Below are 18,355 nucleotides of genomic sequence, written 5' to 3' on the forward strand. Positions count from 1 at the left end.
CTCATTCATGAAGCTGATGCAGACCTTAAGATCTGTTTTGGTGACAGACAGCTAGATCCCAGGGGCACCAAAGAATGTTGTCGCACATCCTTCCTAGCAGCATTTTTCGCCACTGCTCCCAACAAACAGAGTAAAGGGAAGAAACTCTGCAAAACTGTTTACAACCAATGCTTTTACAAAAAAAAAAAAAAACCTCATGTTTACAGTGCATCTATGCTGTATTGTAGGTTGTTAGTCTTTTGCTTTTTTTTGTATAATATGCTGTGCTGTGTAATCTGTTTTTGGATGTGTTATGTGTGGTTGCCTGGTGCTTAGAGTATCTTACCCCCTTATTTGAATCCTAGAGCTTGCTTGTCTTGGTCCATAAGCAAGTCCCTTAGCTCCCAAAGCCCCCCAGGCGCTACGATGACAGCCCATTACATCCTAAGGGGATGGGTGAAATGCTGTTGGAAAAAAAGTTGTTACTATAAAAAAAGAAAGAGGCTTATTAAAATTATTATAGACTGGTCAGACTCTTAGTAATATCTTTTTTTTTAAAGGGGAAATTCAAGCATTATTTTTCATGGAAAGAAATGTTTGGTTTGCACATTTTAAAGTGTCAGAGTTTCCATTTTCTTTTCTGGGGACAGAAACTAAAACATCCTGGGGTTAAATCATTTAGATCAATTAAAACATTATTAAAAAGTGCATTTATATCACTAACTCAACTCACAAAGTGAAACCCATTATATAGATTCATTATACACAGACTGATGCTTTGGGGACTTTAATTCTGTTAATTATGATTATTTTCTGCTTAAAGCTAATAAAAACGTAACATTAAAGATTAGAATATTACATAAGACTATAAAAGAACTTTTTAATACTGAAACTATAGTTTAAAGAACATTATATTTCCTCTAAAAGGTCTTAATCTGGCAAACACGCCTTAGTTATTGCACATTGATGCTATGGAGCTGAAATCATAGTTTTTAAATTCTAACAAGGTTTTTTTAGTTGGGTTTGCTTGAAGTTTAAAGAGAAATTAGTGGAGTTTATACTCCTATCTAGTATTTTTAGAGTAAATATAACTGTTGCTTTCAGATTATAAAATGGTAACTTCCTCATAGATCTTATTTTTGTACCTAATAACTCTTAAAAAAAGATATACTGCTACTTTTTAAAGCTAGCTATTTGTTATAACATTGTGACACTTAATGAATATAAAGTAGTGCTCAACAAGGCTGCAAATATGTGGGCTTGTGTGCAGAGGGATGGTCTGAGGCTGTGGTAAGACGGAGGTTGATAAATTACTGTTATCTGACTTGCTGTGGCAAAAAAAAAAATTAAAAATTAAAAATAAAAACAACGTACTCCAAACATATGGATGGAGGATTGAATATATCCGTTAGTGACCACATGTTTTGACGTCTGGTGTCGAGAGGCTTTTTTTGGCTGAGCGATTTGGCATGAAAAGCACTGAGAACTCTCCCCAGGCTCCCGCTTTTTACATCGGTAACATGCTTTGATACACGTCAACAATCTGCTCAAATCTTTGTGTGTTTATATGCTGGCTGGACTCTAATGATAAATTAGCAGCAGAGATATATATGGAAAAATGTGGTTTTGCTGAGCTTGACTGTATCATGCATTTTAATACCCTTAGCTACCCCTATTGAACAAATCTGGCTAAATTTCCAGCTACCTTAAAACACTGCAATTTTTCTGAACATCATGTTTTGTGTGTGTGTGAAGGGGGTGGGGGTAAATGTGTTCCTGTAAAGGCAGTCTCTGAAGAACCGGCAAAGGAGGTATGTATAAGCTGGATGCCTCCTTGACAACACCTTGGAGGTAAAAATCAATGTCTGCCAAACAAAGTGAAATGTTAGGCTGCAGCCAATACTTGACAGATGATGCTTAGGGTGGTATTTTCTAGGAAGAATGAAGACTGGAACGCAGGCAGCCTTGTCTGTTGTTGTCAGATAAAGTGGCATTTTGAAGGACAGTGCATCTGACTTCACTGGCCACTTTTGCTGTTGATTAGAATGGTGCAGAAGTGTTTGAGAGCCACTCTGAGATAGAGGGGTGATGAGGTTAAAAATTAAGAATGCCTGCACGGCAGATTAAGCTTTAAAGACCCGTTTTGCTAATGAATTGTGATGCCGGGCCACTGGAGGGGCATCACTTAAAACTGCAGTTGCACAAAAGCGCAGTCATGTTGATTAAAGTGGATCAGTTGTCATATCAGAACAGTGCCTGTATTTCAAACCGGAGCTAAAATTTTGTGATAAGTCACAAATTTCACAGCTCAGCTGCTTAGGATTTTAATAGTGTATGTCTAAAAAAATGTCTGTACTTTCCAGCTCAATGCCCACAGAGTTTTAGTCAGATCCCAATTTCCTCAGGGTGGAGCTGAGGCTGTGCAGCTGAATAGAAGCTTTGGAAGCAGCCTAGCTGTGGCACATTAGTCAGAAAGCACTGTGTGGCCACCTCATGCATGATCAGTCTTCAAGACTCCAACAGTGACCTCACCGCACAGCCGTGGGCCATATCACGTTGCTGATTGAGCATGCAGCAAGCCTCAGAGGGTACGCGGGTTACATCTTCTTCTCGCCGAGAGGAGCAGAGGGTGTTCTGACGGAAAATTCCAAAACATTACTAGTGCTCCAAGGCTTTTCTCAGTGGGCTTTGGAGTGTGTTTTCAATGCGCGCGTGCGTGGAGTGGAACATGTGCTTGCACACGTAAAGTTCATCACTCATGTCCCGTTGAGGTTATTGACATCTTCAGCATGAGCCGCCCCTCCACTCTAATGCACAAGTTGGTAAGCAGTATGAGGGAAAAACCAATGATTTGTCCCATTATTATTCTTGTCCCATGCTCTGCTCGGTGGCCAGGAGTAATGCAACAGTGGGATATCAATTCATAGCCTTAGCCCCAGGAAAGCTCTTTGGAAAGCAGAGGGATTTTCAGCCTGTGTGTTATAGCTCTAACTCTCAAGCCAGACGCTGCAAGGAATGTTGGTTTAAAGAATTATATCTGGACATGTTGGAAGGAGCCCATCATGGGGAGAGATAACATGGATCAGCTTGCATTGTTTGCTCATTAAAGTTCATTAGATTAAGTAACTTAGATGACAGTGCATTAATAATTTAAGGCTGTACTAATGTCTGCTGTATAGAGAAGCATCGCATGTGAATCATTTCTTTGTTCTGGCATATTATTAGATTTACAGAAATGTTTTTTTTTTCACCAAAGCCACAAAAGCTCTTTTTTTTTTTTTCTTTGCGAAGCTGCAGCATAAGGAAAAGCAATTGAATGCAGTTTTGCTTTCATGTCAGCTGGCAATGCAGCTGATTAATTAGTTAAAGAAATGGACATGATTTAGCCTGTGATGGACTGGCGACCTTTCCAGGGTGTACCCCGCCTCTCGCCCGTAGACAGCTGGAGATAGGCGCAAGCACCCCTCACGACCCCACTCGGGACAAGCGTGTCAGATAATGGATGGATGGATGGATGGATGGATGGATGGATGGATGGATGGATGGATGGATGGATGGATGGATGGATGGATGGATGGATGGATGGACATGATTTAGCTGTACCTTAACCCTAGAAAAACTCTTTCTAGATCCTATACAGTAAAGGCTTTAGTATTGCCCCTACCTTCAACACTTTGTTCAGATTTTATGGAATAGGAAACACAAAGACATGCACATGTTGGAAGTGGAGGGGAAATGAAGCTTGACTTTTGTTCTACTGTAAAACCAAAAGCATTGGTTTGTAAATGCTGCAGGCATTTTTATGAAATAGTTAATTTTTTTTTTTTAGGATTTCCTTTTTTTTTAGCTGCAGTCATATCCTCATCTCATCTCTGTAGCATTCCCCACAGCATGATGCAGCCATTGACATGCAATGATTTCTCTACCTTAGGCTGTGAATCTCTACAGCTCCTCCAGTACTGCTCCATCGTTGCTACTTCTCTTGTTCAGTTTAAGACGGGTTTAGGTAGGTTCGCATTGTGCCATATTCTAGGCATTGACTTGTTTGGATTTTTTCTCAGTGTATTTATATAGCTGGGGGTGCTTATATATGCAAAAACGCTAAACATTTATTTGCAAATAAACAACAACAAAAAAAAATGCTTATGATCACCTATTTATCAGTATTTTGTCAAAATTAGTTTTCACCGTTTTACAGGAAAAATGATATCAGCCTAACATGGATTCAGCTTCATCCATGACTTGATAAAATCTTGGATTTTCTCGCTGTTGTAAAGCAGTTTTATTACAAAAAAGGCACAACAGTATGTAATAAACTGGATAATGTATAACTCTGCTTGAGGTTTTTGCTCCATATAAAGATATCAATTTCTAGAGAATGTTGTGTTCTGTTGTCCTATTATGTTTTCTGAAAGATACACACAGCGTAAACCCTTCTCCTCCTCAAATTTTCTCACAATGGAGGTGAAAATTAGCCCTCTCTGCTAGTGGAGTGCATCCAGTTGAGAACAATATGCTAACAATTAATCAGGAAAAGATATGCTTTCCCCATTTTTAGATGGATAGTGCTTTCTTTGTCTGGCTTCCCCACAAAAACTGAGCGATTTGCACAGGAAATGCAATTACAGAAACCGTTGTAAAAGGCCGCCACTACAACCATAAGTGTTTTTGTTTTTTTTGTTTTTTTGTGCTCAAACCATTTTCTCAAGTGATTGGGGAAGCGAGCTGTAAATGAATAGGGAGGCATATGAATAGTTCTCAGAATGCACGTCACATTTCCCCTCCAGATGATTTGGAGAACATGCCTTTTTTGTGCACTTACTGATGCAAGTCTGTTGCTGTGGTCGGGAAAGTGATTCAGAGGTGTGCAGAACTACATGGGGCACCTTTATTGTTGTTTCTGACCTTCTGAGAGCCACTGTGGTTGAAAATAAATTGCAAAGCTTCTGAATGTTTAAAAGCTTCTCTGCACCATCCAGGACTACCCTAACAAGGGTTTCAGGTTGGCCCCCATTAACCATTCACCATCACAGCTACTGGCTCTTACTGAAGCTGCTCTAAACATCCGCAGTCATGTAGATAGGGGAACGGATGCCTACTTTCAAGCCAGGTTTAGTTTAAACATGCAGCAGATTCACAACAAAGGGCTTGGCAGAAACATTTGTATAATCACATGTCTCGCGGTGTCCTCAAGTTTCCTTGTCGTCTGATGCATTGCAGTTTACTTAATCTTAATCTTCCTTCAAGATCAGAAAGGATGTTGCAGGAGAATATTGATTTTCATTGTGAGAGGTAGTGGCACGTCGCTGCTGATGTGGTTATTAAAAAAAGCACATTAAATATGTAAACAAACCGTCAGGGTAGGAGTTTTTTTCCGGAAAATGAATGATGCAACAGGGACTGAAAAGTGAGATTGCAAATTGGAAAGGTTCATCAGTTTTCTAATGTACTGAGAAATAGCAATGATGCAAATGTGGAACGCTTTTAAAGCTGCTTCAGTCTGTATTTTTATCATATGAAGTTCCATAAGTGGCTTAGTTGCTTCTGGTGAATTACCTCAATAAATCAATGAATCATTTTATAAATTTATTTTCCTTTATGGGTCTGTTTTTCATAATTGTTTTTTTTTCCAATTACCCCTTTTTCAGACATCAAACCTCAGTTTATGCCGAAAGTAAGTTTAGAATTACTTCAAAACAAAAGTCTTTCGTCTGTCAAGGCAAAAAAGTCCCGAGCCCTTAACATCATCAGTGACCCCTCACACCCCCACCATGAACAGTTCTCTCCGCTGCCCTCTGGAAAGAGGCCTCGCGGCATCTAATGCAGATCCAGCAGGTTCTGTAACAGCCTTTTCCCCGCTCTAAATCAAGTCACAAATCAAGACTTTGTATGACACTGATAACACCAAGATCAATGCTGCACTACGAAATTGAAATGTTCATTTCACTGCTAAGCTGCTGCTCATTACTATCTGAAAGCGGTACAAAACCAAATTTCCATTTGTATAAACTATGTGTATACAAAATGACAATAAAAGCTGTTTAAGTCTAAGTCAAAAAGTTCTATGCTTCATAGTGGTCTTAGCCAGACAAACGGATTGGTAACCTTGATAAAGATGATAAGATAATTAAAGTGAACTAATCGTTTACCCTGGAATTCTCCTGCTGAACGATTTTAGAAAAATCCAACATTTGATTCGAGCATATGTTTTCAGCATGATGCAATATATATATACATATACTTTATCAAAACAGACGTTGTGCAACCTTTAGCCACTAGGGGCGCTAGATGTGTAACTTCTAGGTATAAGCAACTTGTAACACTTTCCTGTCAACATTCCAGACTGTTGCATGATTAAACACTCGCTCTTCTTGTTTTGGAATCTAACAGCAGACCACTTTGGATCACCAGAGTAAATCCTACAGTAACTCAGAGAAGCAAACATATCTCTGATCAGGAAAATGTTATATCTGTTTTTATAACAACTCTATGAGACCCCCAGATCCACTGTGTCACATGACTCATTCCCTGATGAATCCAACTCAAGTTACACAGGCAAGTTCTTGCAAATGGAAGACCGGTAGCAATTAGGGTTGTCAAAAGTATCGATACTAAAAAAAGTATCGAAACTGAAACGTTGTATCCGGATACAATACTCGTTTTTAAAAGTATCGATACAGTGCTACCACCAGTGGCACCTAAGCAGTCATTCGTCTAAAGTGCAGAATAGAGGACAATGCACTTTCAGAACACTGTGTGATTGAATAATTCTGTGCACTTTTCAGTTTCAGACTTTTTTTTTGTAAGAGGTGCAGCTGCTGAGAATTATTTTTGTTTCTTAACCGGTTTGGCTAGTGTCATTGTTATGTGTGCAAAGCATAGCCAAGGAAGGAACACTTAATTTTAATTTTATAAGTTTTTTATCAAGCTTGCTTAATATTGTGCACAGCATACAACCTCAAAATATTGTTTTTATTGTTTATTGTATTTATTTATTGTATTTTATTTATTAATGAAAATATTTCCGTAGAATTTTGGAGTCTTTGTTTTTGTCCTTGTGGTATCGAAAATGGTATCGAATATCGAATATTTTCCTTAGTATCAGTATCATGACAACCCTAGTAGCAATACACACCAGGTGCTTAATATTGACCTGAAAAAAACATTTAATACATCTCAAGTTAAGGCACTATTTAGATATAAGGTTAAGCAGTTTTGCTTAAACTTATTGTTTCCATAGTTACTAGTATATTTCCAAATACAGTTCTATTGTCAGCAGGGGAAAAAAAATTGTCCTCTGCTATAAAATTTCACTTAGTTCAATAGTCAAGAAAAACTGTATTTGACAATTCCTTTGTGCATGATATTAATATAAATGTATCAATCATTTTATTCAAAGTTCAACTACCTGAAATTGTTTTATTTGTCCAACATACATGTTTTCAGTTAGTCTTACTAAGGTCTAACAATTTCCACATGATTATATTTGTGATAGTATGAATGGCATTGGTATTTTTTTTCTTTTCTCTCAAATTATCAGTAGCAATGGAGTTACCATCTTTTTTTTTATAGAGACCACAAGGCCCCTGTTTTTGTCACAGCTCTCTAACTGAGACTTATTTACTTTGTTTTTTGGTAAGAAATGTAAACCTTTGTCCTATTCCTGTGATCTTCAAAATAAATCTATGAGGTCATTTTTAACCCCTGCAAATTCCCAGATTGCTAATTAAAGGTTCAGAAAAATCTTTTCCACTAAACGAGTAAGGGAAGAAAAATGTCATTAATTAGAAAAAGGCTCAAGGGACATTCTTTTAGCAGGATGGTGCCATAAGTTATTCTGTTTAGAAAAATAGGAAAGAAAGAAACATCTCCACTAAAGTTATTGTTGTTTTGTTTTTTCACCCAATAAGTAAATGTACTAAAATTAAGACAGTATTATTCTTGATCATTTTTATATTTTCAAAAAAACATTATCCTGCTAAAATAAAAGAGGATTTTAGGCTTTCTACACATGTATTATCAGGGGACCAAACATTTGGTCCACATGTTATATTCTTATGTAGATATCCAGCAGTTATTGACAAAACTCTTAAGGGGGTATACCACCTACAGGATGCTTACATTTCAACACTTAATCCATCCTTGTTTAAAGCAGGGTATTTGTGCTGGATAGTGGATGGGTTTGGTATCTTTCTTCATCTGCCATTGTGCAAGAGGCATGTACACCCTGGACAGGTCACCAGTCTGCACAAGACAGCACAGAGAGAAGAATTTAAACTGCACAAACCTTTACAAGGACAATTTGGAGAGATCCTTTAAAGTGGCATGCATATCCTCAGACTGCAGGAAGAATTCACAGTTTCTGAAGAGAACCCAGGCATGCAATGTTGGGGGAATATTCTTCTTTATGCTGCACTGAAGAAATAATGTTGAGGCTTTGGTTTTGGCTTTAGTTACATAACTCTTCATCAAACAGTACCTATAAGCTTTAGAAAAAAATGAGTTCTGATGGACTTTAGAAACAAGCTGCACCGAAGCTAGAAACTGTTTCACTTTATAAAGGTGCGAGAGAGACCTCTTGGAAAAAACAAAGAAGGCAAAGCTGTCCAAACATGAATAAATAGAAGTAAGTGTTTTGTCAGCAGACTAATTGTCAAAGCAGCTTTAGAGGAGGGGTGTAATTGCTATGTAATCGGAGAGCTGACAGAGAGAACGGCTAAGCAGTTATCATCTGTATGTTGATCTGCCATCTGTAGCAGTGACTGGAGGAGGCTGAGGTTACGGGGGGGCTGGGGGGGTGTAAACAGCGACATGGAGCTGCTTAGTTTTACAGTGCATCTTCAAAGGTTCCTGCTTTTCAGATATTGATACAAGCTGCACAATTTAAATTCAGAGCAACCTAGTTTGTGCAGATGAGTGTACATCTCTGTAGGACCAATGGGAAGAAAAAAATGTCTGTTCTTATATCATTTTATATATTGCAATGATTATGTAACATTTGAAACATTGGTTACATCCTGGTTCCTCTCCTCAGAAACAGCTTAAAAGAAATATCTGTCTTTGATCTGATAGAGAGTCAGAGGAAGAGTGGGCTTGGCTTTGAGTATGGAGAGGATTTTTCTCAAGCTGAAGGAAGATAGAATTCAAACGTTTCTCCCAAAAGCCCAGATCCCTGAAATTTCCAGCCCTCTTTGCTGGAAAATAAACCCAAAACTCACCTTGAGCAAGTGTCTTTTTTTTTTGTTTTTTTTTCCTCTTGTCTGATGGTCCAAAAATCCATTGGGTATGGCCTCCACCTATACCTTCCGGACTGCTTAGTAAGAAACTTCTGCCTATTACTGCTGAATATTAAGGTCGACTGCTGCAGGAAATATCTCGGCAGACCTGGAAACTAAATCCAGAAATCTTTGAGAATCCATTTTTAGCATTTGGCATGTACATTCAATGTGTTTTTTTTTAAATGAGACCCTCCGTATTCCATGTTTTCTTGCTTTCTTGTTTCTTTAATTTATACTGTGTTATAAAAACACTACAGACCTGCAACAAAAACAAAACTATTATAATTTAATCAAAAGATATTTCATAAGTTTATCGTTAGAAGCTTTTAGAAAGATTAAGCAGAGTGTAGTTTCATTACCATTGCTTTATAATTTAATTTAAGGTATGAAACGATGACTGATTTCACCATATGATGCTGTGGAATCTTAAGTAAGTTTGCCTAGTATTATTTTAGTATTAATTTGGAAAAGCAAAGAATGTATTGCGACTGTAGTATAGGAAGACATAAACTAATAGATAAGGAAAATAATTTTCATTTTCATTCATTCCAAGTTTCATTTATTTGTTTTTAATAATAATATTCAGGATCTTGAATTTGCAGAAAAACCGGCATTACATATTCAAAGCTCTAATTGCAATTTAAAGTTCTATTGAAATGTCCACTAAATAATCAGAATATGATTTAAAAATCAGTAGATATGTGGGCCTGAGCATTATTATAATATGTAGAAGTCAGATAAAGTCAACTTTAGCAAAGAGTTTTAAGTCATGTTTAATAACCAGACTTAACCTGACATAATCTTGTCTTGAAACCCTGATGAATGGGGCATTTTTTATATTATTAAAATATGTTTAATAACCATTATCTATTTAATATAGTAGTATATATTAGAACATATACATCAAATCTAAACACACGTTGTTGAAGTACCCTCATTATTTTTAATCTAGATTTCTAAGCAGGAAGGTGCTGAAACATTTTGGGGATAATTTAGGTTTTCCCTGCAAAATGTAAATACTAGGAGCAGTAATTGAAAATCTCTTGCATCTCCAAGTTATGTGATCTGTTTTGATAGAATTCTTCTGATCCACACATACAGCAATTTTCCTATTGGTGAAGGGCAATCTAGCCAAAGCAAATGCCCTTTCAATTCCATTAGCAGTTGCATCAGTCTCTTAATGGAGAGTAAAATGGCACAAGGCCTTTTTGCAGTACTTACACGATGAATATGAAAAGACTTTCACTAAGCATGCCAAGCTTTAGTGAGTGCAAAACGGCTTTTAATTGTGTCCTGACTCCGTGTTGGAACGTTATGCACAGCCTTCAAGGCTTGTCGATTTTATAATCAAAAAAGGATATTTTCAAAATGACCATTATTGTGGAAACTTAATTTTCCCTCAAGAAATAACAGCAACAAAAACAGCAAAGAATGCTATAATATAGAGCAATTGAAGCAGCTTCAAAATGGCAACAGCCCCTGAAATAATGTAAAATGGCCTTAATTCAATATCTTGACCAATGTACGGACAAGAAATTGTATTTAATGACAACTAGAAATATTTGGCTTATAATGAAGTACATTTTTCATTAACACCTGCGTCACAAATCTGTCTAAAGATCTCATATATCTAAAGAGTCCTAAAACAAAGTTACTTTCTAGATTCAGTTAATGAAAAGATTTCAGAAGCTCCGTAAAGCAACAGCTTTGATAAGTAGGGAAAGCATCATTAAGTCGCGAATGGGTCTGTCATTCCGGTCTTGGCATGGAGTATTAATCACCAAAGTCCCTTTTAGAGTATGTAGCTGATGGAGATGATGACAAGCTGACGTTGAGGAATTATGCAGAGGAGGCATCCGTCTTGATCTGATTTCAAAGCAAAGCTCAATAAACCTCACAGCTGTTTCATCTGCCTTCCCAGTTTGCACATTAAAGGCCAGCCTAATTCTTTCAGTCTTGATGGAAGACAATGCCAAGCTTTCGTAAAAGCCTCATTTTTTGCGCGTCTATTTTCTAAAAAGGAAAGTCAAACATAATGTATGCTTGCCAGTGGGTAATGTAAATTAAAGTGGCAAAAGCCCATATTTATCATGGCTTACCCCAGTGGCTTTCAGACATCCAACTCCTCTAGAGAAGTACACAGAGAATGAGCACTGCTAGTGCCACATTTTCCCTTTGAGTTACCTGGAATCACATTGAGCTTCTCACTTACAGGTTTTCATCATAGCGGGACCCTGTGCTGAGTATAAAACTGTTTGTCAGAAATTGGATTCAAACCTACACCTTAAATTGGAGACCAGAAACCATGGTGCCTGACATCACTCAGACAGCCTGACACCTACTGTGTGCAGGGAAATGGAGTGCATGAAAGAAATACATGGTGTTAAGACCGGTACCTTTAATCGAAATTTGTCCACCATATACGCAAAAGCCCTGAATTCAGTAGATGAGCATTAAAGGGCAAAATGTAGATATGCAGTCTAAATCTTGACTGTGATATTCAACTAAAGACACATGAGACATACATTTATAAAAATTATATAATCCTTAAAGTAATGATAACAATCGAGTAGTGAACTCTATAAGGAGTAACGTTTTATATTTAAAAGCTTAAAAGGGCAACATTTACAGCTTGGTTTACATTTTAAACCTGAATCTGTGATATGCACAAGAGTAAGCTTTGTGTTCGTGCATTTAAGACAAAAAAGGGCCATCTTTTTATCTTAGCTTATGTTTTTTCATTATCAGTGGGTATATGTATGATACAAATATCAAATGGAAATGTAGAATTTGTTAAATAGCTCTTAATTGAAACAGAATCAGAATCAGAAATACTTTAATAATCCCAGAGGGAAATTACTTTTGTTACACGCTCCAGTTACAGTTTTATATAATATATACACACATCCAACTATACAATATAATAAAGATAAAAAAAATAAGATAAAAAAATAAGAATAAAGAAGAAACGGCAGTTATGACAACTAATACTGAATTAATTGCATACATAATCAGATCTATAATTGTATCTATATTATTTAACAGTTTTTTGTTTTCATGTGTTTGCCATCTTCTGGTTGTACCTCAAAATTTAAATTTAGATGTCTTTACTCAGTCTTTGTGTGTAATCCGAGGGGCCATGGCTGAATGGGTGGGTTGATGTCAACCCTGTTCCTCTGAGAAACCAAGCAAGACAGTCCGACCCTCAGTTGATTCCTTTTTATACATATGAGCTCCTTCTATAATTTTAGCATGGGAAAGTATGACCATTCTGTCTGCAGATTTACTACAGCAAAAAAGAAAAAAAAAACAGGGAAGACAGTTGATTTGCTCATTGTGCAGTTTTTAAGTTATAGTTCTGCCTTCTTTGGATCCTTGATGGCAGAATGATTTCTAGAAAAACTAACAGCTAAGTTGAATATTTTCAGTTAGAAATTTTTGAGCTGGCCAACTATTGTGTATTATTCATGTTAAACTGCATTAAAATAAAGTAGACTTCAGAATACTTATGGCCACAATAAGCATGGACTTATTTTTTAACTACTATTTTGCTTATTTTTTATTTTTTTCTTTGTATTGATTTGGTAAACGTTTGTAGGCTACTGTTAGTGTTTGCACTGCGATAACGTCATAAAAATCAGTTTTCTGCCCCTCTTCAGATGTGGGGGGAATCACTTATTGTTTATATATATTTCAACATTTCTGATTTAAGTTTGCCTTTTCTTAAAGTGCATTTTTAAGACCTTCCCTAATACCAAGTGGGGTTGTACAGTATACAGCAGACCCTTTAGCAATAATTATTTCTCAGCTCTTATGGATGCTACATACCTGTTTGGCTTGACATTTTAAAAGATAGATTTTCATAGTAAACACTGTTGGCTGTTGGAAAATGTGGATATTAAAAACATCTTACAGCTGGAGTTCACTTTTGCAACTTTTTTTGATCATTGATCACAATCTGACATTATTTAAAACAGTCAACTGGCAAAAAAACTGACAGCAGGGAGAAATGAGATAGAAGAAGGAAATCATATAGGAATTAACATACAAATACAGGAATTTATATTTATTTTTCATTATTTTGTATCCCTATAGTTCATGAAATGACTGAGAAATAAACCGAGGTAATATAAACAATTAGCTACATGATTACGACATGGAAGTAGGATGGGATACAATAGAAAGGGTTGAATAAAGATTTGAAATAAAAGATTGGCAGTTGGGGCAAATTGACCCAGAGCTGATCAGAATCATCAATGGAGATTAGATTTTGCTGTGTTGTTGCTGTGTTGTGTGCCTGTGCATAAAGCATTTTACAATAGTTCACATTCCATAGTATTATAGTAAGATTAAACGCTCTGATTTACTGCATGTCACGTCGTGCTCTTTGGGAGGTTTATTGGGTGTTTGGAACATTTTGTTCTGTGTGTGTCCTCAACAACTAAACAGCTCATTTCAGGGAACAGTTCGAGAATGTTAACATCTCGGTTCATCATAAATTGTTTTGCAGTAAAAGCCTCCACGCACTGTTCCCATCAAACATAATGCACCTGTGATGTAAACTGGCTCTATGTTTTTGTTATGGCGTTGAGACTTGGCTGCACTGCTTTTTCAGGGGCCACATAAATGAGGGCAATTAGGATACTAAGATCGATATGTAAACACTGAGATGAATGGATACAAATTTCTTCAATATCTGTCATGTATCTTTATTTGTAATGGCTTATGGTAAGATGGGCTGCTTTTGAGGGACTTTTTATTGAATTTGTTGGTGTAAAAAAAAATACCAGGGTTTAGTAATAAAAAGAATTTTAATTGAATTTTGAGTGGGATGAGCACATTCTTCTTATAAAGACACTCTTAGGATGTCGACACCCACGTTCACCTTAATTGTCTTGAATTTCTTTACCAAACTGTAGAACATGGTTTAAATTTTCTTTTCCTCTCACTCACTGTGATATGAAGAATGTTCAGCTGGAAAGTGAAGCTGAGCCCATTGGTTCTGCAGGCTCCTGCGGAGCCATAAGGCCTGGAGGTAAAGTAAAACCAGCCAGAGTTGGTAGATAACTCACTTTTCCATCAGCCTACTAAGCATTTTTTTCTAATGGGGTCCCAGTCTCACCCAGGAGCTGAGTGGATGTCTTGTATTCGTTATCACCAAGTCATGGCACTCTACTATTTTTCAAATACCAGCACTGTAACTGATCTCTGGTAATTCATGCTTAATTTAGATATCAGAAGTGACTTTGAACGTGGTGGCGTGGGGTGCTGAAGGGATCATGTTTGATTGGGTTTGATAAAACTCTAATCACAGTTCACAAAAAGGAGGGAAAAATAACAACCTTCATTTGCTTCTGATGATTTTGCTTTTATGGAATTTATGGCCCCATGCTGCTGCTGTGTAATTGCAGTCAGGACGTAATTAATCTTTGATTGGCCTTCTGCACCAGAGCTGTGGATTCTTGTAACTCTGTTTCTGTCAAGGAGTCTATTCATGCATGAGCCTGCAAGGAAGGGGACAAAAAAGAACCTGTAAATATATGCAGTGGCATGCAAAATTAGCTTTAACTACTGGACCCTTCACATTGTCAGTATATTTTATTGGGATTTTATTATCTAGAACCAAACAAAGTATCTAAAATGTATAGAGTTTTTTCTTTATAACCCTAAAAATTCCAAATTCCCCATTGAAATTAAGAGGTCTCCTGTTTGATAAATATAATCTTGTAAATATTTCTAATCCAGACTAGGTTGGTCTTTAAAGGCCTCAGAGGGCTGGGAAAGAACATTCTTAAAAAAACAAAAACATCTTTAGGGTAGGCCTTTATTTTCCCCTTCCAAAAAAATCTTCCTTTTTTGAGAGCAAACTTCTCACTCAACTGTAGTTATGATGTCATTAGCTGTTTTGTGTGATGGTGTCGTTTGCCAAACTGCAACCTGAGAGTAACGCTGCAGCTACAGAAACTCCTGGGAGCCAAAAATGCACTGTATACAAAAAAAAAAAAAAAGATTTTTTTATTTATTTATTTATAATTTTTTTTAACTCCCGCAACAACAAAAATGTAATTCATTCATTGAATCATTTTTTTGCCCAGTCCTACTCTATGGTCAAGGAACACATCAGACAGTTGAGGGAGAACATTGTAAAGTGTTTTAAATCAGGGTTAAAATTATTAATCAACATCCTGACTATTATTATTTTAGTTTCAAGAATATATAATACACCATGAAACCAAGAACTACTATGTATATATAATGATAAGCGGTGCAAGAACAGTATTATTTTTGTTATTGCCTATACAACATATGGTATTTGTAATCGTACTCAGCTACAGCCAAAACTGCACGACAAAACCACAGGCTTTAAAAGTTCACAGCTTGGAATATCTGATGCTACCGACTGCTCACACTGTACGTCCAGAAACTACACATCAGAGTAAGAGAAATGGTGCTGGTCAGAATCGTCTATCCGGAAGTAAAATCGAGGAAGAAAAATGTTGTTTGCACGTGTGCAGTGTGCAAGGTTGAGGTAAAACGGCTAATAGACACGCGTAGTTCTGCTTCAACAGCACAATACGCGCATGATCACCTCACAAGGGCCAACTGAATTTCAAACATCTTGGATTTCCATCCAAACTTATGATTCCTGATCATGAGGGGGTGGTGAGAAGCTAGTGGCCCGTTGTTATCCCTTGTATACATGACACAGGGTGAAGCTGAAAATCAAGCCGATCCCCCAAAAAATTCTTGCACAGCAGAAAAATGGACCCAAAAACAGCTAAATATGGTACAGTGTCTGCCCAACCTAACAGGCCAACTACTAATGAGAAGCACATTTCCCTTTGTGGAGGAATTGTTGAAATAAAGTCATTTTATCTCAAATTTAGCCAAAATGAAACATTTTTGGCCGGCATTAATGAAACTGTGTGCAAAAGAAAACATTGTTTATCGCTTTGAGGATGCCACCACATGGTGAAACGTGTTGGTGGCGGCATCAAGCTGTGAGGATACTTTTCTTCACTAGAGGAGTGTAAGCTAATCAGATTGGTCAAATTTTGTTTCTACTTTAATAAATTTGCTTTAAAGTTTGTTGATCATTTAAAATTGAATAAAAAAATCTGAATTCTAACTTTATTAAATGAGAAACCAGTTCAAGAGGCTTGGATACTTAAAATTTCACTGTGTGAAAAAAACATTTCATTGGAATTTTATACTGTCAGGCTTCCGTGTACTCCTTGAAACTTAATTATTTTTTTATTTCAAAATCATTTCTACTGCACTATTTCCCATGCTACATGTTTTTATGTGATCCTATATTAAACATTAGAGGGTAGTCCATATTGGTTCTAATTGGTTGCCTGGACAGAAGCCTGAAGGTTTTTCCCTCTAAGCAGTGAAAATGATTGCCTTGCTCCAAAATGCATTCATGTTTCCTCCTAGCTGTGTGCTACCAAAAGGCTCATTTGCCTCCACTGAACAGCTCGTTTCATGCACAGAAGGGCACTCTGAAAAGCAGAGGCACTCACACAAGGACACAAACTGCAAGGCTATTAAAGGACTCGATTCAAAACAATGGCTTGTGTCATTTTAGTGTGCTGCTCAGTGCAGCTGGCAGCACAGTGACCACTCTGGTCTTTGCACACATACACTCACATACTGTAGACACACACCTGCGAAAGCAAAGGTTAAATCATGCGTTGACCTTCGGTGTACACTTTTGCTGTAAATCTAAACTCCTTTAGGGTTTGTAAAAATTCAGGCTGTCGATGCAAAAACAACAGAAGCTTCCTAAAACGAAACAGCTTTTGGCTTTTTCAATATTCTCTAAGCCTCCGTAAGGCAGGAAAGATGATACCCATTTGGGACTCATTGGAGCAAATCAGAATTGTCAGCACTGTGGGTTTTTACCTTTTAAACAGGAAAGATGGATAGATAATCACCACATGCCATTCTGGGGGCCAATTACACAGCTTTGTGTGAAATTGGAAAACCTGTTCTTTCAGAGCCCTAATGGATGTTCTGGTCATTAGTTATTTGAGAGTCTTCTCTGGCTGTAATCAAATGTGAAGCATTGCGTTAAGCGCCCATAAAGGAACAGCTGCCTCTCTAAGTGACCTTCTGTTTAAGAGAACCCAACTGTCAGCCGTATGGTGTTTTGTGACAATTATTATGTGTATATTCATAAAAACAGCCCTTTTCGCAGTGGTTGCATCTCATTTTTATGACTTGCTCTTGGTTGTATTTGCTTTTCTTGGTCTGTTAAGTTGCTATGAGCCTGTCACATACTGTATATCTGCGTGCCTTAACCATCTGTCGTCTCTCAACTCAGGATTTTCAAAGTAAATGTGCAGATATTCGTTCGCTTCTGATTTGGATCCTGATATAAGTATGTTAAATGCTATTCTCTTGTCTGTCTGATGTTTGCTTTTAGGTGACAATCTGACTAGTCAACAGGCCCCGCCTCCTATCCCACCTGCACCACCCCCACATAAGCAGCACCCGTCAATTACCTCCCTGAGCCGGAGCTCACTGGCCAATCAGAGGAGCCCGAGTCCACCCCCCACAGCCGGCCTGGCGGCTGACTTGCAGAGTACGGCGGAATGCGTCCAGCTGCAGGACAGCTGGGTGCTGGGCAGCAATGTGGCCCTGGAGAGCAGGTGAGTGACCCGCTCGATAGCACAACTGGAGAAAAAGGTCCATATGTCAAATTCAATGATTAAGAAAGCTAATGCCACAAAGATGAGCCGAAGTAAACTTTAAGTACCGTATTTTCCAGACTATAGAGTGCACTTTAAAAAAACAAACTTGAAACGTACATATAAAAGCCACACTGGGCTATAAGCCGCTGATATTGATCTTCAGGAGTTGAGCCAAGTCTCTTCATTGTTCTGCATTTTAATGCAGCAAATAAATGTCAAAATACGTGAATTTGGGACATTTGTTCTCCGTCATGCCTGCTGCATGTTGTGCTAAGTAAAAATTAGCTCCTTATTCTTTAATTTCCAACTTTGACTTCCCCTTCTGGCGGTTAGGAAAAATCCACAGAAAAGCCTTTCTTTCTTATAAGCCACATGGTTCAAAGATATAGAAAAAACATT

General features: G+C 37.4%; 1 protein-coding gene across 1 annotated transcript in view; it reads left to right on the forward strand.

Annotated features, from left to right (window-relative positions):
• LOC107091714 (teneurin-3-like) overlaps positions 1-17,914 on the forward strand; it is a gene marked incomplete at its 3' end in the record, with an annotated part of 84,551 nt that extends 66,637 nt beyond the window's left edge. The window contains exon 4 of the mRNA XM_015385813.1: positions 17,689-17,914. Coding sequence (XP_015241299.1) covers positions 17,689-17,914 — 226 coding nt within the window. The remainder of the gene's footprint in view (positions 1-17,688) is intronic.
• Between the last annotated feature and the right edge of the window lie 441 nt (positions 17,915-18,355).

This window comes from Cyprinodon variegatus, unplaced genomic scaffold, assembly GCF_000732505.1.
Source record: "Cyprinodon variegatus isolate N-32 unplaced genomic scaffold, C_variegatus-1.0 Scaffold349, whole genome shotgun sequence".
Taxonomy (NCBI): Eukaryota; Metazoa; Chordata; class Actinopteri; order Cyprinodontiformes; family Cyprinodontidae; genus Cyprinodon; species Cyprinodon variegatus.